This window comes from Peromyscus eremicus, chromosome 23 (genome assembly GCF_949786415.1).
Source record: "Peromyscus eremicus chromosome 23, PerEre_H2_v1, whole genome shotgun sequence".
NCBI lineage: Eukaryota > Metazoa > Chordata > Mammalia > Rodentia > Cricetidae > Peromyscus > Peromyscus eremicus.
In genome coordinates, this window is record NC_081438.1 from 21175767 (window position 1) to 21202206 (window position 26440).

The 26440-nt window shown below is 48.9% G+C and overlaps 1 protein-coding gene across 1 annotated transcript in view; it reads right to left on the minus strand.

Annotated features, from left to right (window-relative positions):
* Positions 1 to 385: 385 nt before the first annotated feature.
* The window catches only part of Auts2 (activator of transcription and developmental regulator AUTS2), a 1127676-nt gene continuing 1101621 nt past the window's right edge, over positions 386 to 26440 (minus strand). The window contains exons 13-20 of the mRNA XM_059248932.1: positions 22660 to 22731; positions 21508 to 21537; positions 19213 to 19284; positions 13690 to 13831; positions 8253 to 8330; positions 6649 to 6732; positions 4748 to 4970; positions 386 to 2230 (exon numbers count right to left, since the gene is read on the minus strand). Coding sequence (XP_059104915.1) covers positions 973 to 2230; positions 4748 to 4970; positions 6649 to 6732; positions 8253 to 8330; positions 13690 to 13831; positions 19213 to 19284; positions 21508 to 21537; positions 22660 to 22731 — 1959 coding nt within the window. The 3' untranslated portion in view covers positions 386 to 972. The remainder of the gene's footprint in view (positions 2231 to 4747; positions 4971 to 6648; positions 6733 to 8252; positions 8331 to 13689; positions 13832 to 19212; positions 19285 to 21507; positions 21538 to 22659; positions 22732 to 26440) is intronic.

A 26440-nucleotide genomic window follows, 5' to 3' on the forward strand; every position in this document is an offset into this window, starting at 1 on the left:
GGGGGTGGGGGTGTACCCCATTTCCCCATTTCGCCCCAGGAAGACCACAAGCAACAACTTCAGATGCAAAGTTCCAGCCTGGGTTCCAGATTAAAAAAAAAAAAAAAAATGGGGGGAGGGGTACTTCTCCATTTGAAAAACAAACAAACAAACAAACAAACAACCAAACCAAAAAAAAAAAAAAAAAAAAAAAAAAAAAGGAAAACAGTCATATAACGTCTCAGGTAAGCGCTTGTTCAGGGAAAATATGACCTTAAGTATGTTGTAAATGGACTTGAAAAGGCTCCTTTGAGTTAGATAGGCTTTGGGGGAAAGCCCTCCTATTCATTTGCATAGTTGAAGGGTTTAGCAGATGGGAACCCGGCCTCCTCCTCCTCCTCCTCCTCCTCCTCCTCCTCCTCCTCCTCCTCGGAGGGCCGCGTTCGCTGATATTAGACTTGTAAATAGCACATCTGAAGAAGTATTAATGTATTATGTTACTTAATCTTTAACCTATTTACATCTGTACAAGTAAAGCTTTCGTCTTTTATCTTTTGCATATATGAACCGTCAGCTCACGAAGCAATCTCTTTTTACACTCTATGTACACGCCTCCTCCTCTGAGACAGCTCGGGGTGACGGATCGATGCCCCCCACCCCACCCCCATTATCATCAGATCCTCGTGTGTCGTTACCTTCACCGTTTTGGTTCAAATCAAAGTTTTATGCAAAGAACAACAGAACTAAAAAGTAATTAAGGAAGTGTAAGAACAAACAGGACCTGGCTAAAAGGTCTGAAAAATTCCAACATTAATATACAAAAACATTTCAACATCCAAACGGAGTCTCTGTCCAATTTTTTTTTCCCCCAGGGGAAGAATTGGAGCTCTGCACCTCTCGGATTTGGGGGCGCAGGAGTTGTCTCTTGAGTCTTGGGGGGATTATCCCTGGGGTTTCTCCCCAACTCTGAGGTCCACCTCGTTCCTCCAGGACTTATCGAGCTTCGATGTCTTTCAGTGTGTGGGACGGTGGCCTCTCTCGGATTTCAGCCGACAGAGGCGTAGTCCTCCGGGGGGATCCCGGGCGGCCCCCCAATGTGGAAATGAGCGGAGGTGGGGCGCTGAGCGCCGCGGTGGGCGGGGTCTTGTTGAGCAGTCCGTTCTGGTGGCCCGCGGTAGGGCTGATGCGAGGGTAGTGCATACTAGGCAGGCCTGGCGTGAGCAGGCTCGGGTGTGGGAGGTGTCCGTCCAGAGAAGCGGGGTGCACGGGGTGCAACCGTGGGTGCTCGTAGTCCTCCCGGAGCACGTGCAGCCGCTCGCGTTCATCCAGGTGTCCGCCCCGCTCGTGCTCCCGTCGAGGGTCCACGGCTAGCGGGTGGTGGTGGTGATGGTGGTGGTGGCTATAATCATGAGGCTCCCTGTCCCTGAAGGAGCGGTCGGCTTCGTACAACCGGGGTGTGGAGAGCCGGTGCAGGGGGTCGTTCCTGAGCAGGAAGTCCCTGCCCAGAGGGTCCCTTCGGTGCATGTCCAAGTCACGGTAAGGATCCCTCAAGGGGTCCCGCATGGGGTCCCAGTGGAAAGAGGGGTACGGGAAGCGCTCTCCCCCTGGGATCGGGCTGAGGCCCATAAACGGGGTCATCATGCGTGTCCTGTCCAGACTACCGATACTGTTCATGGCATGGATGCCAGTCACTCCCACGGTCATGGGCATGGATGCCAGAGGCCCCGGGTGCACGCTGGCGCTGGCTGAGGAGCTGGGTGGAGGTGCCTCTGAGGTCCTGTGGGCCTGTGGGGCCTCTGTGGGTAGGTCGTGGTCTTCCTTGCGTTCTTCCTTGACCTTGACCTCGGCGCTCTTCTTGGGGTTCTCGTAGGCCGGCTCACCCTTGCGTGGCTCGGCCTCCCGGCTAGAGGTGCTGTTAGGCCTGGTGCTGTCCACACCTGGTGTCCTCACGTAGGGTGACGGCACCCGGGACAGCTGCTTGGGTTCCTCGCCTGCTCCACGTCCCTCGTGGCTGTGCCCGTCTCTCTCGGGCAGGTGGCCTTCCTTGGCTTTGTGCTCTTCGGTGGTCAGGTCCTTTCGGGATCCCGAGTGGTCTCTCTCCCTCTCTTTGGGTTTATCTTTCTCACGAGCCTCAGTATTCAAATGACCCCTGGTCGTCGGATCGGTGGAGCTGCGGTTATGGCCCAGGGCGCTCACCGGGACGGGAGGTGCTGGGGAAGGATGGCTGGGGTGTCTTTTCTCAACGCTTTCCCTGTGAGGGGGAGAGGTGGGGGAAAAAGATGAAATGGGCTTGCCAACCAGGCAAGGATCGCTCAATGAGATGGTGGTGTGAGGACAGACTAGATCACCCAGGTAGTGGGCAGTGGCCTGCGGCAGGGCAAGGCCAGCCACCTTCTTTCAAACAGATTCTAGAGGCAGCTTCATGGGTGAAGGCCTACGGATGAGGGTGAGTGGGGGTCCTAGGGACCTGCCTTGACCAAGGTCACCAAGGATGTGTATGGAGAGCCATCGTGGACCAGGGTGGTCACGGAGGAATACTGCAAGACAGTCAACCTGTTTAGCTTCTCAGGATAGCTTTGGGTAAAGAATACAGCCCAAACACAAATTAAAGACTTTTCTTCTGACTCTGGATATAAAGTTGAGGTGGGGCAGGGTTTAATATAGACACGAGGGGGTTATTTGCAGCAGCTGACTCTCGGAACAAAGGCACCACTTCAGGCTGAAGAATGTAGATACACACTAAGGGTGGTTGGAAAGGCAGCCCCACCCTCCAGATTACTGGAGTGTCAGAGGGCGCCAAGCTGATGTGTAGACAGACCAGGCTATAACGGACATGGGGGTCAGAACACAGAACCTCGCTGACTGAGGATGCTGTAGGACAGGACCCAGGAAGAGATCGTGAAAGGAAACTTTTAGGGACCTGGCCTGGTCAGGACGTGTCTATGGACGGGGGATAAGAGGTAGGAGAACAGAAGATAAACAGTTCAAACTCTGAGAGTCGAGAGGGAGAGAGCTGATACATCTCAGGAAGCATCTCGGGATGGATATGCAGTCTTAGATAAGGAGAGAAGCCAGAGGTTGTGTGGACCAAAAGTGGCAGAGACCGGAGTGCACAGGACAACATTGAGGTACTCGGGGAAGCTGACCTACAAATTCTGCATCCTGCTATTACACAGAGACGGACAAGAATAGCCTTACAGGGGGAAAAAAAAAGAAGAAAAACATCTTTCAAGTTTCCTGACTTCAATACAAGAGGCCATTTCTCCATCAAGAAAAACCAAAGTACGCAGCATGATGGATTATGAGAGACATCTTATCAGTTCATTTTTCTGAGACAGGGTTTCTCTAGGTGGCCCTGGCTGGACTACATAGACCAGGCTGGCCTCGAACTCACAGAGATCCACCTGCCTCCACCTCTGGAGTGCTGGGATTAAAGGTGTGTGCCACTTTATCGGTCATATTTAGAATCTGAAAAGTTGACATCTTTTAAATTACCAGGGCATATACATGGACAATACACAAAGTAAAGGTAAGCCAAGGATCTGAATCAAATTAGAATTTTTCTGTGTGTCTGCATGTGTGTGTGCCTGCAGGTGCATACCATCAAGCGACCGTGGAGGTTGGAGGACAGTCTTGGGTGTTAGACACAAAGGCAAGGTGGGACAAGATCTCTGGGATTACTTACACACACACACAAACACACACACACACACACACACACACACAAACACACACACACACACACACACACACACACAGGACTGTGCCCGGCTCTGTATGGATGCTGAGGATCTAAACTCAGGTCCTTACACCTGCAGGGTTCAGTGCATTACCTACCGAGCAACCTTAAATTTCAATCCTAAGTACACCAAGAAATCACCCATAGGGGATGGGGTGTTTTGTTTGTTTTTTGCCAGGTTTATCCTGATAGGACTTAATCAGTTTTTCCTTCAAAATGAAAACAGCCTAGAGGAAGAAAAGAACATATTTTGTGAAGAACGCCTATGGCATTCTGCACAAAAACACTGAGACATTTCTTCTTCGCAGACAGAATTTTCAGGAAAGGGTGAGTTAGTACAGAGACAACCATGGTTAATAAAATTAATAATTCCCCGGAAAGTCGAATGCAAAGCAGACTTTCCTGGTGCTGCTGTCTAAATTCAGATTAGTAAAAAATAACAACAAGAAGGACATGGTACTGATTGCCTGTGAGCTCCCGGGGGGGGGGGGGGGGGGGGTGTCTTGAGTCTGAATGACACTTGAGAAAAAAGAGGATGAGGTAATGTAAACATGGCTTACTAGAAGCAAACGAAAAGCGAGTGAAAAGAGAAAATAAATAAATAAATAAAAGAACCACCGGAAAACCAAAAATAAATAAATAAAGACAAAACCACAAAAACCTATGGGTGATTGGATGGACTTCGCGACTCAAACGCAAAAACATGGCGGATTCATGCTGTGTGTGTCTGGCTCCAAGCTCCATCTGCTTGTCTACAGGAAGATGTCTACTTGGACACACTAATGTTCCAGGGACTCTGGGTGGCTGCTTCTGAGACCGACACCTTGCACTGTATCGCTAGTGGTAGCTTAAGGTCCCCATCGGCTCAGGTACCACAGAGTGGTATTGACTGGACAGGAACTGGGGGAGGGGGGGAGGGCTACAGTGGTCTGTAAGCACAAGGCTGGGACAGAGGCTGGGGCACGGGGGGGAGGGGAGGCGGCTGGTTCTGACTGGCACAGGGCGGCACAGGGCGGTTTCTTTTCGTACCTTTCCTTGTCATCCTTACTAACGGAGGAGTCTCGTTTATCTACATCTCTATCTCTGTCATGGGCTGCAGCGGACGCACTGCGCTCCAGCTCCCCCGGCTTCAGCCAGGGCGGAGGGGTCGGGAACGACGGAGGCGTTCGGTGCAGCCGGTTCCAGGGCTCGTGAGGATTGCTAAAGTTCTGCACACTGGGGCTATCCTTGTGGCCGAACACTGAGTTGGGTGCTGAAATGGTGAAGTGGAGAACAGAAAAGGTTTCAGAGAAATCTCGGTAGAGGCCTGCCGGAGTGAAGGTACTTACCAAAAACTTTAACGGCATTCAGAGTTAAAATGAATACATGTTATTGGCAGCTGGAAAAGGAAAGATTAACACACTCATTAGAGGGACTCTCGTCCTACGCTGCAGAAGCAACTCACAGCTTTAAAAAAAAAAAAAAAAAAAAAAAAAACTCAACGAAGAGGAAAACGTGAGAAGGGACGGAGGAGCAGGTACGCAGATACTCCGTCGGACATACGTGGGCATGCAAAGTTCCAGGCATGCAGAAAAAGGTGCATCATGACCGTATGACAGATGAATAGGCCAGCTCAGCAGAATCCATGGGTCCTCCGCCTACCGCACCCTGCCGAACGCTACCCTTTCCGGCATTCGTTAACAATGAACAGTCAAAAAGACCATGCGGGATCGCGTCCTGGACAATGCACTGATCTGCATACTGTGTTTTTATTTGTTTATTCGCTTCCTTCCTTCCTTTTCCTTCTTTTCAAGACAAGGTCTTATGGATCCCTGGCTGGCCTCGAGCTCCCTAAGTAGCTAAGGCTGAGGCCTAATGCCTCCACCTTCCCAAGAGCTGGGATTACAGGCTTGGGCCATTTCACTGTTTCTGTACTGTTGGGAATAGGAGGACTTCCTGCATGCCAAGTCAGGTTCTCTACCATGGAGTCATCCCTGGGCCTGGTATTCTCTGTTGTACTTTTTCTTTGCCACATCAAAAGTAAAGTGAACATAATTTTTTTTTCTTCTTTTCAGCTATAGCCAAAGTCGACTTCTTGTAGTGACTGAGCACATCACCATTCCTGATGCACAGAGCCTGTATCAACGGTGTGCTCGGCTTACAGCGGCAGCTTGTGTACTTAAACCCAATGTCACTGTTAAACCTGTTTTTGGAATGCTCTAACCCAAATGTGTTTTAGACATACCCTCTATTAAAAACACACACATTTTATATATTTTTACTTTATGTGTATGGGTGTTTGCCTGCATGTATGTATATGTGTGTCATATGTGTGCCTGATGCCCAGCCTATTATAGGGGCCAGAAGAAGGCTTCAGATGCCCTGGAACTGGAGTTACAGATGGTCATGAGTTGTCACGTGGGTGCTGAAAAACCAAGCCTGGGTCCTCTGTAAAAGCAGCAAGTACTCCTACCCACCAAGCTACATCTCTCCATCTCCAAATGACACGATCCTTTCATGGTACCTCCATTTTCATTTTATTTTTCAACAGTGTCTTACTGTGCAGCTCTGGTAGGCCTGGAACTCTCTCTACAGACCAGGCTGGCCTCAAACTCAGAGATCCGCCTGCCTCTGCCTCTGCCTCCTGAGGGCTGGGATCAAAGGCGTGCGCTGCCACACCTGTCCCTTCCCTCTGGTTCTAAATGACTTTTGGTGGTTCTGAGGAAGGAACTCCAGGCCTTACCCATGCTGGACAAGCTCTCTATCACCGAGTCATGCCCCCAGGCCCTCTAGGGGGGATTTTAGGCAAGTGCTCTGTCCCTGACCCATATACTCAGCTTAAATTGGTTTTCCCCCAAAAGTGAAAATGCCCTTTTCCCTCCAAAGGTCTAAAGCCATATATGGGTCAGAGAAATGGCGCAAGGGAGATATAAAAACGGAGAAGTACTCACTAACTGAAGGGTTTCCAAGTCCCCCGAAGGCATTGCCGCCAACTGCGGCAAGGCCCGTGAACGTAGACGGCCGGTTAAAAGGCTCTGTGAATGAGACGGGGAAGGAAGAGACAGATGGTGGTCAGGGACATGTCAGGGAGGAACACAGGTGGCCTGGGAGCTGGGAACGCGACAGACCCTCTGCTGCACCTTGACTCTCCCGCTGGACCGTGGAAGGGTATTCCTGCGCTTCGATACAGGCACTGGGTTAGCAAGAGTCCCGAGGGGTTCATTTCCCAGAGTGCCATCCTTTCTAAGACTCCAGCTTGGCCCGTGGGATGACACTGGGCAAACGCAGGACCCAGCAGCGTTCTAAGCTGCCTTCCCGCCTGCCAAAGGTTTCTGTCTCGGTCTCGGTCTCTTTGTCTCTCACTGCTTTAGACATGGCTCCTTTACCTCAGGCCGCCTTCAGACTGGATGTAAGTCAAGGCTAGACTTGAGCTGATCCTCCTGCCTCGTTTCTATCTCCTGAGACTACAGGCATGAACAAAAAACGAGATGATACTGGGCTGGAGAGAGGGGTTAGTGGTTAAGAGTACTGCCACTCCTCTAGAGGACCTGGGGTTCGATTCCCAGCACCCACAGCGCAGCTCACAACTGTCTGCAACGCCAGGTCCCGGGAACCTGACACCCACTTCTGGCCTCCGAGGGCAATGCAGGCACATGCACAGGCATTCATTTAGACAAAACACCCATACGTGGAAAATAAAAGTAATAAAAGCTGGGTGGTGGTAGCATATGCCTTTAATCCCAGCACTTGGGAGGCAGAGGCAGGCAAGTCTCTGGTGAGTTTGAGGCTGGCCTGATTTACATAGTGAGATCCAGGACAGCCAGGGCTACATGGAGACCTTGTCTCAAAAAAAAAAAAATCCAAATAGTAATAATAATAATTTATATATATTATATATATATATTCTCCTATACATTCCCCACCAGGCACCACTGCCTTCAACTGACTGCACACTTCCCGGAAATGTTAAATGGACAGGCACAGGAAGTCTGCCTCTCCTAAGAAGAGACATGTTAATAAAGTGTGAAAAACCAAAAGTAAAGAGTGCAGTTCTTCAGCGTAGCTCTCTCTTACGCTTGTCGCATCTTTCTTTCTAGTTGCTAGAGGGACTCATAGGTGTCCTCTCTAGGTAGGGTGAGTCCACTCCAAACACACATGTTCTGAGATGCCAAGGGATACTTCCCTGTTCCCAGCCCCCTGTGATGGTTCATACCAAATGCCAACTTAACTGGATCTAGAATCACCTGGGGGCGGGGGAAGGGACCTCTGGGCACACATGTGAGGGAGTACCTACAGTAGGTTGAGATACTCTCAGTGTGTGGGTACCAGCCCACTGGGTGGGGTCCTGGACTGAGCAAAAAGGAGAGAGTGAGCTGAGCACCAGCATCAATCTCTCTCGGCTTCCTGACTGTGGATGTGACCAGCGGCCTCACACTGCTGCTACCGTGCCCCACCCACTCTGGGGTTGGAGATCCCAGGGTCCCTCCGTGGAAGGCTTAGCGGGTGCCATGACTAAGCAAGCTGACAGGAGGATCCCCTCATCTTTCTGACTCACCTAGGTGAGCGGCAGGGTTGAGAAAGTTACTGTGATGAGGTGGTGGCCCAAAAGGGGTCCCGGTAGGATGGGCAGCACCTGCAAAACCAGACAGACAGAACAAAGCCAGAGTTTAGAAACAAGCCCTTGCCAGAGGGACCAAAGAAAACGCGTTGACGTCAAATTCCATTGCACCCACAGCTCCTGCCGATACAACTTGGTAACAGACAATATTCCTGTTAGGGGCCAAAGAAGTCGCCCCTCCCATCTTTCCCAGTTGGACTGGTGGTCCACTTAGCTTTTTGTCAACTTGATACCAAGCTGGAGTCATCTGGGAAGAGGGAACTTTATTTGAGAAGATGCTCCCATCAGATTGGCCTGGGAGGAAAGCTGTGGGGGCATTTTCTCCATTAATGATTGACATGAGTGGTGCCACCCCTGGGCAGGTGCTCCTGGGTGGTCTAGGAAAGGTGACTGTGAGTCTGTAGAGCGAGCCAGTGACGAATGATCCTCCATGCCCTCTGCTTCAATTCCTGCCACCAGGTGTGAGCCGTGACTTCTCTTCATGATGGACTGTAAGCTGAAAGAAACAATTCTTCCCCAAATTGCTTTTGGTTATGGTGTTTTATCACAGCCACGGAAAGCAAACTAAGATTGGCTAGCCACCATGAGAAAAGTCATTTGCTGCATGCGTGTGTGCATACATGTGGGTAGATGTGCAAATATGTGCCATGTGATGTCCTGGGGCTAATGGGGAGTGTCTTCTTCAGTCACCCTGTGTCTTTATGGTCTATCACTGAACCTAGAAATTCTTACTGCTACTCCGGCTCACCAGTGAGCTCCGGGGATCCTCCTGGCTCCACCTCCCCGGCTTTGAGATCATAAATGCACACTGCTATGCCTAGGTATACAGGTTCGGGTCCTCATGCTAGCCAGTAAGCCCTTCACCGACTGAACCATCATCCCCACAAGTATCTCTGTATGATGGAGACGGCAGCAGCATTAGGCCTGGCTAGCGGGATGGGGTACATCCACAGCACAGGGAGCTTTTATAACCAAGTCGGTCTGCAGAGATAGAAGCTTGCCAACACTGATTGAGTTCGTCCCCAGAGTGGTGGGCCAAGGGCTTCCTCTTCAGCACATCAGGGATGAGTTTTTCACTTCACAGGTGGTCCTGATGCTGCAGACGGTGCTGCACTGAGGAGACCCTTGCCAAGTCCCATTCTCATTACTGAGGGGCGCGTAGGTTCTTCGCACCCACTGTAAAGGCTCTCACAAGGCTCACAGCACCAAAGGTACTGCCGGGAGCCGACACTGAATGACGGGAGGCTCAGCCTTCTTTTTTTTTTTTTTTTTTTTTTTCGGTTTTTTGAGACAGGGTTTCTCTGTGTAGCTTTGCGCCTTTCCTGGAACTCACTTGGTAGCCCAGGCTGGTCTCGAACTCACAGAGATCCGCCTGGCTCTGCCTCCCGAGTGCTGGGATTAAAGGTGTGCGCCACCACCGCCCGGCCGGCTCAGCCTTCTTAACCTCCCAATTTCCAGTGCCAGGAAAAGATACTTCATTCCCGTTTCGAACCTCCAAATCCTCAGCGTGGCTCGGTTGATGGGATGCTTGCCTAGTGCATGCAGAAAGCCGTGGGCTCCATTGCCAGTGCTGCATAAACTGGGTATGGCAGTGTGTGCCAGCCATGCCAACACTGAGGAGGTAGAGGCAGGAGGACCAGGAGTTCAAGGTTATCTTCAGTTTTATGTGGAGTTCAAGGTCAGCCTAAGCTAGGAGACATCGTCCCAGAACTAAACCAGACGAAACAGAACCTCAAGGACCGAGTAACTGGCATTAATAGTCTCTACTTGGCCTGCCAGGGAACCCAGGTTTAATTTACAGTTCTTTTTATCTGAATACATTTTCTTCTTTGTTTTCTATCTGGTCAATTTGAGTTTTTAAATTACATTTACTTACTTACTTTGTGTGTGTGTGTGTGTGTGTGTGTGTGTGTGTGTGTGTGTGCACACGCGTGCGTGTGAGAGAGAGAGAGAGAGAGAGAGAGAGAGAGAGAGAGAGAAGTGGATGCATGCTTGTGTGCATGTGTGGAGGCCAAAGGACAACTTTATGGGAATTGGTTCTCTCCTTCTACCATGTGGGACCCAGAGATCGAACCCAGTTGATAGGCTTGGTGGCACACACCTTTACTCCCTGAACCATCTTGCTGGCCCAAATTTATTATGACTTTAAAATTTTTGTATGTATGAGTGTTTTGCCCACATGTACACATAGGTACCACCCATATGCCTGGTTCCTGCAGAGGCCAGAAGGTGTTGGATTCCCTGGAAGCAAAGTTACAGACAGTTTTGAGCCACCAAGTGGGTGCTTGGGAATCGAACCTGGGTCCTCTGCAATAGTAGCAAGTGCTCTTAATGACTGAGCCATCTCTCCAGCCCCTCAGTTTATATTTCTTTAAAATACATCAGATCCCTTTCCTGCAGGAGGCTTGGAAAGGAGGGGAGAGAGAAGTGTATGCATGTTTGTGTGTGTGTGAATTACAGAAGGATATAGTACTCCTAAAAGCTTCACTCGTTAATGCTGGCTGGAAAGGCAGCCCCTAAGGAGGCTGGGAAAGCAGCCCTGGCTATCTTGCTTCACCAAGGGCATCTGAAGGACACTCAGACATGAGGCCCAGACTCTGGGGATTCAAACTCGGGTCCTCACACTTGTACGACAAACAGTTTTACACAGAACCATCTCTCCAGTCCTCCATTTCTCATTTTCATCACTGGTCCCTGGGGACAGCAAGGGTCCTGTGGGCCTGGGTTTGCAGAGTAAGGCTCAGCACATAAGGCCACACGCTGGACTCTCAGGATTTGAAGGCACCTAAGGGGTTATCTATCCACATATCCTGAGAAGTAAAATCCAACTTCTCATCTGCATAAAGTGAACTTATTCCATAGCCTTCATTAGTCACCACCAATGCTGCCAGCCAAACAAAATCTGGGCCACATACTGTGTAGTACATGCTAGTTAATGCTCTGACAAAGACCCAGGCCCCTGGGGATGCCCGCAGTTCCAGGATTATTGAAGCAAAAGGAGCCAATTCATCCATTTGGCTGCAATGAAGTCCAGGGAGAAATCTCTCTATTTTGCTCCCAAAATTGCTCTCCATGTATCCTGGTCTCAGAGCTAGGTGCCATGGTAACAGAGCCTTCAAATACATTCCCCAGGCAGAACCCACAGGAGGAGAACCTGAGGCCCTGGCAATTCCATCCATCCCCAAGGGTGATTTATTTGCTTTGACCACAGGGCTACTGTACTGATGTCGCCACTTCTCTCTCGCTCCCTGCAAGAGTCAATGGGTCTGCTAAACATGAAACTTGGCTCAGAGCCTAGGAAGGCGGCAGGCAGGATGGATATGGAACATGTTCCCTAAGGGTCAGAAATGGCGGACTCCTTCACTGTTGTTGTTCCTAAGGATAAATTCTGTTTCATACAGTGAGCACATGAAGCCACCGTGCTTGTCACGACAACTAATGGAGCACGCCCCCACTCTCAATTATTTGCTGAGCTCTGTGGCAGGGATGGTGCCCTAAAGGGCTGCTTTAAGAAGTACTGAGTGGGGCTGGAGGTAGAGCACATTGGGTAGAGTGCTTGGCCAGAATGCATGAAGACCTGGCTTCGATCCCCAGTATGACATAAACTAGGTGTGGTGGCACATGGGCTGTGATCCCAGCCCCCGGTGAGCGGAAACAGGAGGACCAGAAGTTCGAGATCAGCCTCGGCTACAGAGAGAGTTCAAGGCCACCTTAGGCTACATCAGACCCTGCCTCAAAAGAGAGCATGGTGGGGGAGGAGGAAAAGGAAATAGAAAAAAGAGAAAAGAAAGGGAGCCAGGTGTGGTGCCACACGCTCCCGGTACTCGGGGTGGAGGCAGGCAGATCTCAGAGTTTGAGTCGAACCTGGTCTACAGAGTGAGTTCCAGGATAGCCAGGGCTACACAGAGAGACCCTGTCTCGAAAAACCAAAAAGACTGAACAGTAGCCAAGTGTGGTAGAACTGTCGTCAGGGTACTCGGGAGGCCGAAACAGGGACTCAATTCAAAGTCAACTTGTTCCACATAGGGACTTCCAGACCCACCAGGTTGCCTCCAAAAAGGGAAGAAAACACTGAATCATTAAGGACACTTGGTACCAATAGGACCTGTGTCGGTGGTTTTGTGTGTGTGTGTGTGTGTGTGTGTGTGTGTGTGTGTGTGTGTGTGTGTTTGCATGCATGCTCATACTACAACTCATGTGTACAGGGCAGAGGACAACTTTCAAGAGTTAGCTCTCCCCATCCACCTTGTGGGTTCCGGGGAATCAAACTAAGGACATAGAGATTGCCCCTAAGTGCATTTACTCGCTGAGCCGCATTCCCAGTTCTATTAGGGTTAGTTCTGTCAGCTTGCCACCACCTAGAACGACCTGCTAGGAGAATTTCGACTGAGGAATTACCTAGATAGGTTGACCTGTGGGTATGTCTGTGAAGGACTGTCTTGATTACTAACTGACCTGGCCCACGGTGGGCAACACCATCCCCTAGGCAGGGCCCTGAGCTTCGAGACGAAGCAGCTAGGATGTGTTTATTCTCTCTTTGCTCTTGACTGCTGATGCAACATGGATTAACTGCTTTGAGTTCTTGCCCTGGCCTCCCTTCAATGATGGGCTGTAGCCTGAAAGTGTGAGCCAAACAAACCCTTCCCTTTCTAGAACTGCCTTTTGGATATGTATCAACAGAACTGAAACTATGACACCACCCCAATATTCCATAATACAGCTACTACATCTGGCCCATGAGTACCTTAAGTGGAAAGGGATAGTTCTCTGATACCCTCTCTTCTCCCCTCTTCCCCAGCCTGACCTTCTGCACCATGGAGACACAGAGAGTGTGTCGTCTCAGAGATGAAATGAGTTGCAGTGTGAATGAACAGGTCACAAGTCTCACGGACAGATCTGTGTGTGTGTGTGTGTGTATATATATACATTCATGTGCAGGCAGGTACTATGTAGACCAGGCTGGCCTCAAACTCAGAAAGATCTGCCTTGCCTCAGCATCCCAAGCGCTGCGATTAAAGGCGTGGGCCACCACACTCAACTCCATCTTGTTCTTTGAGGCAGGATCTCTCACTGGCTTGGAACTCACCAATAGAGCTAGGCTGGCTGGCCAGTGAATCCCAGGGGCTGGCCTGTCTCTGCCTCCCTGCTGTTGTGATTACAAGTGTGTGCCAGCACACCCAGCTAGATTATCTCTCGGGCCCATGGTGAATAAAAGAGGTGGGTATTGATGAAGCAGGGCCCATCTCCCTAGCCATGTACTACCTCACAAGCTGGTATAAACTGTACTCTGTAGTTATTGAGAGATTGGGGACACCGAGCCCAAACATCACCTGGAACTGTCACCTTTCGGCACCAGCCCACCCTCTGAACTCACCAGCAGCAGAGAACAAAGTGGAAGGTCGCGCCAGATCATGGGGATGATGGATGGCTCCGAAGAGACTAGGGCCTGGAGGCCGGCTCAGGAACTCAGGTTTCAGCCCAAAGTCCAGCTTGTGTGGGTCTGACTGCATCTGTTTCTAAAACAAGAGGAAGGAGAGGGGATGAGACCAGGGGAACAGCAAAGAGGAACCAGTGAACAACCCAAGACTGGTCGGGGTGGGTCAGTGCTGTGAACCTTGCACTTGGACTCTGAGCTCGGCAGGCTCCAGTGTACAGGTGTGAGGACAAAGGCTTCGAATGCCAGGAAGCCAGCCTGGCCTAGAAGGTGACGTCTGCCTCCTACGTCGGAAATGTCTAACGGTAGAACTAGCACTTGACCTTTGACACGGTCCAGTTTGAGGGATATAACCAGATCCTAGTTATTCCAAAACTAGTACCACTCCCCACACAGATCATTAGTGTGCTATAAAGGCCCACTCTGCAAGTTCTTCCTCTACCTCTCCATCTCACACAGCCCAGACTTGCCTGGCCTCAAGTCCACTGTGTACCCAAGGAGGACCATGACCTCCTTACCCTCCCGCTTCCACCTCTATAGGGGTAAACCATCACGCCTTATGTGGTGCTAGGGATGAAACCCAGGGCTTCATGGTGTGGAAGCCAAGCACATCACCAGCTGTGTCACATCCCTAGACCTGGGCCTTTTTGTTGGCTTTGAAGCAGTTTCATGTAGCCCAGGCTACCCTCAAACTTGTTACATACTTGAGGGTATCCTTAAACTCCTAATCCCTCTGTCTCCAGCTCCCCAGTGCTACACCACCATGCCCGAAAGGAAGCCCCACCCCCCAAATATTTACTTTGTTTCTGTTTATTTTGGTGTGTGTGTGTGTGTGTGTGTGTGTGTGTGTGTGTGTGTGTGTGTATGAGGGGGGGAGGGACGGAGGGAGGGAAGAAGGAAGGTTGGGGTACCCACAGAGTCCAGGAAAGTATAACAGATCCCCTGAAGCAGAATTACAAAGAGTTTGGGTTCCAAGTGGTTGTGAGCCACCCAGATGGGTTCCTGGAAGGAACCTCAGTTTCTCTGATTTGGGTTTTTGTTTTGCTTTTTTGTTTTATTATTATTATTATTTTATTTTTTTTGGACAACTTGAAAGAGGCTAGGGTCATTTAGGAAGAGGTGACTTCAACTGAGAAAATGCCTCCATCAGACTGGCCTGTGAACAGGTCTACGGGGCATCTTCTTGATGCATGATGGATGTGGGATGGCCCAGCCACTGTGTATGGTGCCACCCCTGGGCAGGTGGTCTGTCCTCCATAGCCTCTGCTATGTTCCCACCTCAAGTTCCTGCTGTGACTTCCCTCAGTCACGGACTGCGACATGCAGGTGTAACCCTTTTCCTCCCCAAGTTGCTTTTGCCCACAGTGTGCACCACAGCCCTGGAAAGCAAACTAAGGCAAACGGCAAGTGTTCTTAATGGAGGAGCCATCTATCCAGCCCCTCTCCCTGCCAGTTTTAAAATGATAGCATTTTAAAGCTCATTACATTGGGAATTCTGCAAGAACAATCTCATGAATAAAATTAATTGCCCGATGGCTCTTTGTCATAGTCTAATATATTGCAACACATTCATTGAATCACTGTTATATATTTAAAAAACACACAGAGAGAAATTCAGGGAGTAAAGTACTTGCCAGGCAAAAATAAAGATCTGAGTTTGACCCCTAGAATGCACCTTAAAAAAAAAAAAAAAAAGCTAAGTGTAGTTGTGCATGATTATAATCCCAGCGGCTCGCTGATCAGCCAGCCTAGCTTAATATGTGAACTACAGGCTGATGTGAGCTGTCTCAAGGAGCGAAGTGGTTGGCTATTGAGGGACAACATCTGAGGCTGACATTCACAAGTACACACACTTGTACATGTACAGCGTACATGAACACTCATTACACACAGACACACAGACACAGACACACACACACACACACACACACACACACACACACAGAGGTATCTTTTCCTTCCCAGCTTCCATCAATCACCAGATGTGTGAACTGTGCAGAGGCACTGCCGTGTGAGGTCTTTACTATTTATTCAGGGACTCACTCCTTCCTCTCCAGCAGCCCACTTAGCTCCATTCCCTCAGTGACTACAGATGGACCCACCATCTTTTCCTCGGCCCCTACCCAGCATCATTCTGGACGCTGGTATCCATCTGAAACAGCAGGACATCAAAGGTGCCCATCTTCCAGAGTTCTTGGCAGCCTTCCCTCTCGGTCAGCTTCCTGCCTCCCCAGAGTGACTCCCCTGTCCCCTGCTCCTAGCTGCACATCCTGTGGTGCTCTTAGCTGCATGCTCGGGGCCCGCTTCTATTTGGTCCTTGCAATCTCCTGGCTTCCTCTGATGGCCTCAGCCATCTTGACCCTACCCTTGTCCTGCCTCAAACTCTCTCCTGTTCCAGGGAACCCTGGTCCCTGCCGGGTAATGGTGGAAGCCTTTACAAAGGACAGTCACCTACACTGACATGGGTGTGAAAAATCACAGTCGAGGGAAGATAAGCCAACCCCCCACTCACCCACCAACCCTCTCTGAATGTGAAACCTAGCCACGTTCCTCACCAAACACATTGAACCTTCACCACTGTGTGTTCACGTGTGTGTGTGTGCCAATGGGGGACACAGGGCATCTTTAGGTGTGGTTGGCAGGCACTGTCCACCTTCTATTGGAAACAGGGTCTATCACACACACACACACACACACACACACACACACACACACACACACACCATAGAGTGAGTCTCACCACTGAACACATACTGTAACAGGAAGATCAGTGCCCTGAGCCTGTCACAGGAAACATCCTGTAGGCCTAAGGTTGCCACAAATAATTCGTGAGTGACAAAGAGAATGAGTAAACGTATATTCAGGAGCGAGAGACCGGGAGATGCAATTTCTGCTCCAGTCTACGGGGAATACCATAATGAAAGGCTCACTCTCAAGGAACAGCCAAACCCCAAAACCAAGCTTCTAATTCTCCGTAAATCTATAAAGATCTTCGGAGCACCTCCTTTAATTTAGTTGCCAAATTATTTAGTGCTAACATCGCACCGTAGACGGCGTGGGCTCATTAAGTGCGAATCGGGTCCACCAGGCAGAATGGGGGGCTTGGGGATTAGAAAACGTTCGCTGGGGGAGGAAGACGAACTGAGTCATCCCGTGTGTTCGAGAGGCCTGGCTAAGTGAATTGGGATAATGAAAGTCAAGTCCCCAGGGGCGCTTTCATGGCACAGAAGTTGCTACAAGAGCGGCCTCTCTGCCATCCTTCAATCCTTTAAACTCGGGGAGTTGAAAGGAAGACAGGGCTTACCTGCTGTTCCCCCGGGCCCCGTCATCCAGAACCCAGAGGGAAGTGAAGTCATCATGCCAACGTAGTTAAGCTTTCCAAACTACACCCATTTTCTAGCTGAGCTGAACTACAAGGGCTCTAATTACGCCTCCTCTGGCAATACGGTAAAAGTGAGCAAGACTCACTGGCGGGGTGTGAGGGAGAAGCAGGTGCCTGGGAAATAAAGAGATGCCTTCGTTTCTCAAAGAGGAGGTGAGCGTTTTCTTTTCATTAGCTCTTATTTATTTCTGGGCTGCTGTGTGGAAGTCAGGGGATAATTTTCAGGGGTCAGTTCTCGCCTTCCATCATGCCGGCAGGTCTGGGAATCGAACTCAGGTACTCAGAGTTGGCGGCAAGTGCCCTTCCCTGCCGAGTCATTTCACCTCTTTTTTTTTTTTTTTAATTATTATATGTACACCTACATATAAATATACAACTACAACCCCGAGTCCATTTAGTATTGCTTGTATATATGGGTTAGGGATTATTCGCTTGGTATTGGACAACCCATCAGGATGCTCCACCTAGACCGATTCTCCCCTCTCCGCAATCATTAATGGTTTAGAGCTCTTCATCTAGGGGGAGGCCTTTGAGATGTCCCCCATCTGTGCTGTCACATCAGCAGGCAGGTTCAGGTTCACCCTCCTGTTTGAAATCATGGACCCCTTTCTCATAGTGTTTCTCTTACATGGGGCTCAATAATCCCTCCTCTCTTTCCTCCCTCCCTCCCTCTCCCACGCCTTCTCTCTCTCTCTCTCTTTTTTAAGAATTATATCTATCTGTCCACATAACATTTTATGTGGAGGCAGGAGGACCACGTGGAGAAGTTGCTTCTCTCTTTCCATCACGGGAGTGCTGGGGAAATTAAACTCAGGTCGTCAGGCTTGGTGGCAAGCACCTTTACCCACTGATCCTTCTTGCTAGACCCCTCTCTCATTTTGAAACAGGGTCTCATCTATAAGATAGGTACAATAACTGGCCAGAAAGCAGTCCTGGTGAGGACTTGATGTGTTCTAGCCTCCAGAAGGACTGATGCTATGTCTAGAAGAGACTGTTAATTATTATATGTACAACCAATGACTGACTACCCAGTACCTTCAGCTTCTTGCAGGGTAGAAATGATCACCTCTCCAAATCCGTAATATGAAAAAAAGTATCTTTTGAAATATTTCAAAAATATTTTGAATTTGTGTGTATTTGTGTCTGAGTGTGTGTATATGGATATGCCCATGCAGGGGGTGCCCTTGGAGGCTGAAAGAGTGCACTGGACTCTCTGCAGCTGAAGTTACACATGGTTGTGGGCTGCCTGACATGGGTGCTGGGAACTGAACTTGGGTCCTCCGCAAGAGCAGTCAGTAGTCTTAACTGCTGAGCCATATCTCTAGCCCCTCAATTTTTTTGTTAAAAACTAACTAACTAACTAACTAACTAACTAACTGGCTGGGAGATGAGACAGCTCAGCTGGTAAAGGCATCCACCACCACGCCTGGCGAGTCAACTTTGACCCCTGAGACTCATATGGCAAAGAGAATTGACTCCTAAAAGTTCTCCTGTAATCTACACACACACACACACACACACACACACACACACACACACACACACACACACTCAATCACCCTAAAACAATGAATACATAAATAAAATGTAAAAGCAAAATCCAAAAAATCCCAAACCTGGAAACATGCCCTGTTGGCTCTTCTCAGGTTTAAGCATTGTCTAGATTTTAATTCTTGCTCTACAGTAGTTCTATACAGATTTCCAAAAGCTTTATTTTATGTGTTAATCAATTTTTATGCCCTTTCCATTCATAAGGCCAACTCATCAAAAAGGAAAAGGACACCCAGGGGATGATACTTGTTTTAGTGACAAAGAGATTTCTGAGTACCAGCTTGAAGATGGACTGGCCCTTCACCATTCCAGTCTGTGAGGAGCAGGAGTTCAAGGTCATCCTCAGCTACAAGCCGAGTCCTTGTCCTGCCTGGACAACCTGAGACTGACTCAAAACAACAGGGCTAGTAATAAAACCAAACCCTTCCTGCCTTGGCTCTTTGGGTTTGGTTTTATACGCCCCTCCATGAGGTTCCCACGTTCCCGAGCCCGGCTCCACCCAGCTCTGCACAGGGAGAGTCACAACCAACCTTGACTTTCTGTTGGTGGTGATAAATCTGCCAGGCGATGTGCACGTGCATGGCGCACCATTTTCCTGGTTTCTGGAATAAAAAAGAATAGCCTGGTCAGAAGGAAGACATGTCAGAAGGCCCACTTTCATTGGCCCCGGGGTCCCTGCAAGATCTGGTCTATGGAGACTTCTTTTCTTTCACGAGAACGGCAGAGCTCTGTGTCAGTCAAATGTTCCCATCAGTAGCTCTTGAGAGCTCAGGCATGAGGGAGTCGGAACCCGCATCCCTTTGTCCCAAGTGGGCCTGAGACAACGGCTCCTTTACAAGGCAGTTTTCTGCCAAGGACAGGATGGCGAAGACCTGACTCTGTCTGTGTGCCTTGTCATCTCCAGGATCAGCAGGCGGGCCTAGTGAGCAGCAAGTCCTACCTAACAAATGCTGTCACGCTAACAGGCACCTCAGCTGTCCAGAAGAGCTAATTAGGGGCTGTCTGGGGATCGAATCAAAACAAGAGCGGGGACAGGCCCCCTCAAAGTGTTACACAGAAATGTGTCACATTCTCATTGCAGTCTGGCAACCTCAGATGTTTCACAGAGAGCCAGTAAGCCATGTGTGCGCGTGACTTTATTCACGTCCAGTTAAAAGAAAAGAAAGCAGGGAATGAGGGGCTAAGGAGGAACAAATGCCTTCCTTCCTGCAGGGATCAACTTCTGAAGAGCACAAGTCAGTCACTGCATGGTGCAAGAGAGGGCGAGGGCAACTCTTTTCTGCTTAGCATCTCCATGTGCTCATTCAGCAAATACCACAAGGACGAGAAAGCCCTGGCCCGCTCTGCAACAGCGAAGGGCAGAAGCACCTGGTTTCTGTACCAAGATGCTGCTCCTGATTTAGGTCCAAGTCTGATACCAGGTCTGCTCTCTTCTAATAGAATTACGGGATGTTTGCGAGCACAGATAACAGACCCATTTCAGGCAAGTGAAGAAGTTGGGTTGTGAGGGCTGAACACTGTACGGGAATGGACAGGACCTAGAGTCACCTAGGAGACAAGATGCCAGGCACACCCAGGAGAGATTACCTAGAAGGTGTTAGCCTCTGGAAATGCCTCTGAGGAATTAGTTGATTAGGTTAATTGAGGTGGGGAAACCCACCCTAAATAAGGGCAGCCCTACTCTCTGGGCTGGGCTCCTGGACTAAGTGAAAAGGGGGAAGTGAGCTGAGCACCAGTGTTCATCTCTCTCTTCTTCTTACGCACTCCCTGCCATCCTGGCCATGATATATTATGAACTTGAACTGTGAGTCCAAAGACACCCTTCCTTAGGTTGGTCAGGCACTGTGTCACAGTAATGAGGAAAATAACCAAGACAGGGATTCTGTGACAGTCAACAGCCGGAACTGGGTCACTCAACCACTGTCTGTCACGTGTTTTCTGCCCCAGCTCTGTGCCAGAGAAGTCAGTCTGTACCCAGAGGTCCCCGGCTGGCCAGATCCGGACCTCAGGAACAATTCTGCCTATGAGTCTCCTTCCCATCCTTCGCTGGGAGGGAGCTTACATAGGGCAGGTATACATCACTGAGCATTGAGGGCTCTGGGCAAAATAAACAGGCCCAAGAGAGACCATCTATAGCCAGCCTCTGGCTTGTCCTTCCCCTTGTCTGTTATCTGAGCATAGCAAGGGGGAGGGTGGCTGAGTCAGGCAGCTCACATCTCAAAGCCAACCTGGGGTATGCAGCAAGAGCAAGACCTGGCATCACAATAACAACAGTATGGCCTAGTCTGTCTGTTACATTTATGAAAATACTGATATTTCTTTTAAAAATATATGTATGCATGCGTGTGTGTGTGTGTGTGTGTGTGTGTGTGTGTGTGTGTGTGTGTGCAGTGTCCACAGAGGCCAGAAGAGGGCGCTGGATCTCTGGGAGCTGGAGTTATTAGCCAGCCAATATGGGCGCTGGGAACCAAACTTGGGTCTTAGGCAAGAACAGCAAGTGCTCTTAACTTTAGGGCTATCTCCCTAGCCCCCTTGTCAGTTGTACTAAGGAAAAACATAGTGGCCCAGCTTCCTCGAGCACTCGAAAGAAAGAAAAAGAAAGAAAGGAAGGAAGGAAGGAAGGAAGGAAGGAAGGAAAAGAAAGAAAGAAAAAGGAAGATGTAGGCCACTTCCTATCCCCCTGCCTGTAAAACCAGCCAGCATTAGCTGCTGGCACAGACATTCACTCTGGCGTCTCTCCAGCTGGGTTCCTGCTACTGACTTGTAGTTTTAGCCCGCAGAGAGTCAGAGGTTGTAGAAACAGTTCCAGAAGAAGCTTTCCTTACCCTTAACATAGGTCTGAAAGGATCTGTCAACTGTGAAGAGAAAATGACAACTCGGTTACATGCCTGTCACTCAAACAATTGCCCTAATTAACAAATTTGTAGTGCTTCATTAGGAGGGGAAATTAAAATGTTAGAATTTTACTTTTAAATGAAGCCCTTTTAGAGAATAATTAACCCATTTTCACACCATCCAAAGAACCAAGCGTCCCCTCCCCCACCCCAGGAGTCTCAGAACACGCACAATGACAAGCCCCCCCCCACCCCGCCCACAACCCCATACAAGTTTCACCAGCAGAGATGTGCGCTATACCAGCATGACTTGCACATAACCTACACCATGAGGGTCCCCATTTCGAATGGCTCTGCCATAGGCCAGCATGTGGGGCTCAGGGAGAGTAGTCAGTCCTACAAAATGACATGGACGGGACATCTGGGAATGTCTGTCTTATCCAGACCCTGTAAACCCAGGCTGTCTTTACAACATCCTGACTTCAGTGAGTGTGTGCCACGTCTTGAAAAAAAAAAAAAAAGTCCACTAAAATAAAAACTGCTTAGAGGGTAGAGTTATAAATGATGGTCAACAGACAAGCTCCCCTCTACGGAGAACCTCTGCTTTCTGTTTCAGAGGCTAGCACAGCATCAATTATGAATAAATAACATAACTGAGGCATTATGGATATTTTATTTAGCTCTAGAGCATGCTCTGTCTGTAAGGGCAGCGTGGTCCAGTAACTCCCTGACCTCAAACGAGAAGATAGGGGTATGTGTATGTCTGCAGGCGGGTAGGGGTGGGGGTGCCTAACTTCCAGGAAGAAAGTGCTCTGTGCTTTTCCATTCAGAAGATTCTATAGTGATTTCTTTGTGCCAGAGAGATATAAGCAGCTATAGACAACTGACCAGTCAGATGGAAGGAAGGTAGACAGGCTGGCGGCATTTAATTTCTAGGCTCAGGATCTTTTCTTTTCTTTTTTTTTTTTAATCTGAGCCAAGTCATTAGCCCGTGGCGTTCCTGCAGTCAGGGAGACTGTCTTCTATAAGGGACAGGCATCTTCTTACATGAACCATCAAAGGTGGGGGTACCTGGTGGGCCATCCTTGGCAAATGACCCCCGCCCCTGGTATTACCTGTGACCAAGCCCGACTTTGCACGTACCCTTGGGTCCTTTTGGAGTAGAGTGTGGGGGACTGTTCCAGGCCGAGCAGCCACATCGATAGGGTTGGATGTCTACAAATTAATCAGACCACAGCTTAGGATGCACAAGAAAGCCAGTTGTATATCCTTTCTTACAAACAGCAGAAACGAAGCATTATCCCCCTATTTTGTTCTGAAGTACGACTTTTTTCTTTCTAACTTTTATCTGTGTATGTTGTACGTTTGTGTATGCAGGTGCACATGCATGCCCATTGAAGCCAGAGATTGATGTATGGTATCTTCCTCAATTGCTTTCTACCCTACCTCTTTTTGAGGCAAGGTCTCTCTGAACCTGGAGACTTGGCTAGTAAGCCTACATACAGCCACGGGATCCTTTTTTCTCTGTCTCCATAGAGACGAGACTACAAAAGTATATTGTTCGACTAGGTAGGGGTGGGGATGGGATAGAAGTCCCAACAGCAATCCGCACAACAAAGGAAATCCCTTATACTTATAGATGTTGGAGGACAGGGGTCCTGAGCTCACAGGGGTAGGGCCTGTGTGTGGGTTTAACACATTAGCCAAGGTACCAGAGAGGTTCTAAGGCTCTGATTTTGAGTTAGAGGGCTGGCTCAGCAGTTAAGAGTGCTTGCTGCTTTTATAGGCGAGCTGGGTTCAGTCCCCAGCACCCACATTGGAGGGCTCACAACTGCCTGGAACTCTATCTCCAGAGGAATCTGATGCTTTGGGCATTGCGTTCCCACAATTCAATTTTTTTTAATGCTAAAAAAAAAATAATAAAAAATAAAAAATAAATAAATAAGAGCTAAAATTTAGGACACTAATCCTATTGTTCCACCCTACCCAGGGCCTTGCAAGGAGCTCAGCAGCTTAGGGAAGTACTGGGTAAGAAGTTAGGTGCGGCTGGTCCCCTTTATAGAATCTAAGATGCCACACAGGCAACTTTTGCCCTCAAACCCTCTTTCCTGCTGACCATCACCACTAACTGCCACCGTTTCTCATTTATTATTCTTGGTTTTTTTTTCCTGCTTTACCATCCAACATTGAAAGAAACACTTAAGTGCACAATCGTCATAGTGTCCACATGAGGTGCATCTTTCAGAGGGCTGACAGTATGCTGCAGACACTAAGCTACCTAAATATCTTCACTGGTAGGTAATAACAAGAAATTACACTCAGTACCTACTCATTAGTGACGGTGGAAATGGGACAGGAGAATCTAATTTGGGGATGACAGAAGATTTACTAGCGAATTCTACTGCCGTTCTTTCAATTCCCATCACCATTCTTAAATGTCACTGATAATATTAACGGCCTTGCTGGACCTTTGTCTCCTGACCCAACAGCAATAACAAAAAAGCCCACTTCAAAGGGAATAGTTACTAATGTCTTGTGGGGGGACTTTTAAAAGTAATAGCAGGTTTTGTTGTTGGTTTGTTTCTGGTTGTTTCTCTTTTGAGATAGGGGCTCTTGCTACGTAACCTCGGCTGGCCTGGAACTTGCTATGTAGACCAGGCTGGCCTTGAACTCAAGGGATCTGTCTGCCTCTTCCTCTCAAGGACTGGGATTGAAGATATATGCCACCATGCTCAGCTGTAAGAGCTGTTTACTTTTTCAAAAATTAGAATAAGTATATATTATATACATTACTATCTATCTGTCTGTATGTGTGTGGGTCTGTCTGTATGTGTGTGTAGGTCAGAGGCCAACTTGAAGGAACCAGTTCTTTCCTTCTACCATGTGGCTCTCCAGGACCCAGTTCAGTTCCCCAGGCTTGATGGAATGTGCCATTACCTCCTAAACTGCTTTCCCAACCTCTTGAAACTTATTCACTTGTGTGTGTGTGTGTGTGTGTGTGTATGTGTGTGTGTGCATGTACACGCAGTGTCACAGGTCGCACAAGGGGGAATTCAGAGGGCAGAGTGTAAGAGCCGGGTCTCTGCTTCTACCCTGTAGGCTCTGGGGAATCGAACTCAGGGTTGGTGGCAAGTGCCTTTACCCACTGAGCCATGGACCGGTCCTTATTTAAGTAGTATGGATCCCTCACACTAGACATGAACTAGTTGGGGAGCAGGGTGAAAAGCTCAAGTTTAGGCATGAAGCTTGCCTACCAGGAAAAGTAGGGAAGGAGGAGAGAGAGAGAGAGAGAGAGAGAGAGAGAGAGAGAGAGAGAGAGAGAGAACAGAAGAAAAGCAATCAGCTGCTGTACAAGTAACAATTAAGCTGCAGTTGTTAACAGCCTGATTTGCATACATATGAAGAACTCCTCTAATGAACAGCAATCTACATATTCAATCAGGAAGATGGCCTGGAAAGGCTTATTTCAACACCGAGAGACACTTCCTTGCCCAGATGTAGTTTGTGGTGTGATTGGATAATTGCAAGTGAGGGAAATAGTCTAATTTATTAAATGACCTACCAGTCTGTTTTGGGGACGCACTGGAGATTTGTCACAACCTAGTGGAGACAGACCAGGGTCTGAGGGATTACTGGAGAACAGGATAAGGAATCTAAAAATCGCCACCCCTACAGTGGTGGCGGTCACTGTAAAAGTCCTGGATACAGAGAGCCCGGCATTCAAGCTTCAGTTCCCTGCACAGAAGGGCGATTTCAAAGACGCAGCATCCGACCCCTAATGCCTTTTCAATTTCTCTTCCTGTTTCTGGTTTTTAGCACAACACACCTTTGAAAATGCATGTGTTCAATCCAGGAGACTGGTGCTTTGGCTTAGGAATGGGAATGGGAGGTGGGGGGCGGGGGGGACCAAATGGGGAGGGGACAGAAACCAACCCACACGCAGTGCAGAATCTCAACTAAATGTGGCTGGCCACTGGAGAAGCATACTTCACTTCAGAAATTAGTATCCGAGTAAAATAAGGGGCATAAAATATTATTTTGTGTTCTCTGGATGCCATTGTGATTCAACCTAGGGACCTGTGTATGGAATGGAGACAAGTGGTCTATGTCTGAGCCATGCTCCCCAGCCCCTCACTGGGGGAGTCTAAGGAGGTTCTCTACTGTTGAGCCACACCTCTGTTCTACCACAGTAGATTTTTTTTAAGGTACAGTGTTGTCAAAATTACTTCTGAATATTGGACCTTCCTGGATAACTGAGCCTGTGTGGATCTGCGTACTATTCACTAGGTAGAAAATAATTTGGTTCTTACTAAGAATAAAAGGGGAATGAATCTCAAGGGCTAGGAAGATGGCTCAGGGGTTAAGAGCCCTTGTTACTCTTGCAGAGGACCTGGGTTTGGTTCCTAGCACCCACATGATGGCTCACAACCATCCGTAATTCTAGTTTGGGGAGTTCCAACCCCCTCTTCTGACCACCTTGAGCACCAACCATGCACTTGGTGCACACACAAACAGACAGGCAAAAATATTCACGCATGTAAAATAAAACCTAAAAAAAAAAAAAAAAAAAAAAAAATTAAAAACGTGAATCTCAAAGTAGCATGTCAGAAACAAAGAACAGGCCCCGACTCTGGCGAGTGTGAGAATGGGGGTGGGGTGGGGGTGGGGTGGTGTCCAGACAGGTCCAAGAATGAGCAGGGAGGGAGAAGGGATACTAATAAGGTGAGCTTTGGCCTCGCCACCCCAGGCAGACCCCGTGCAGAGATGCATGGCAGACAGAGCGAAGGACAGAGAAGAAAGGGGAAAAAAATCTCCCTCAGAAAAATGAAAGAGCAAACAATTCCAGTCTGGGAACTTTTATTTCCTCCTTTTCCTGTTAAAAAGCAACCAACACTCAACACTGCATGTGTGTTCATCCTGCACA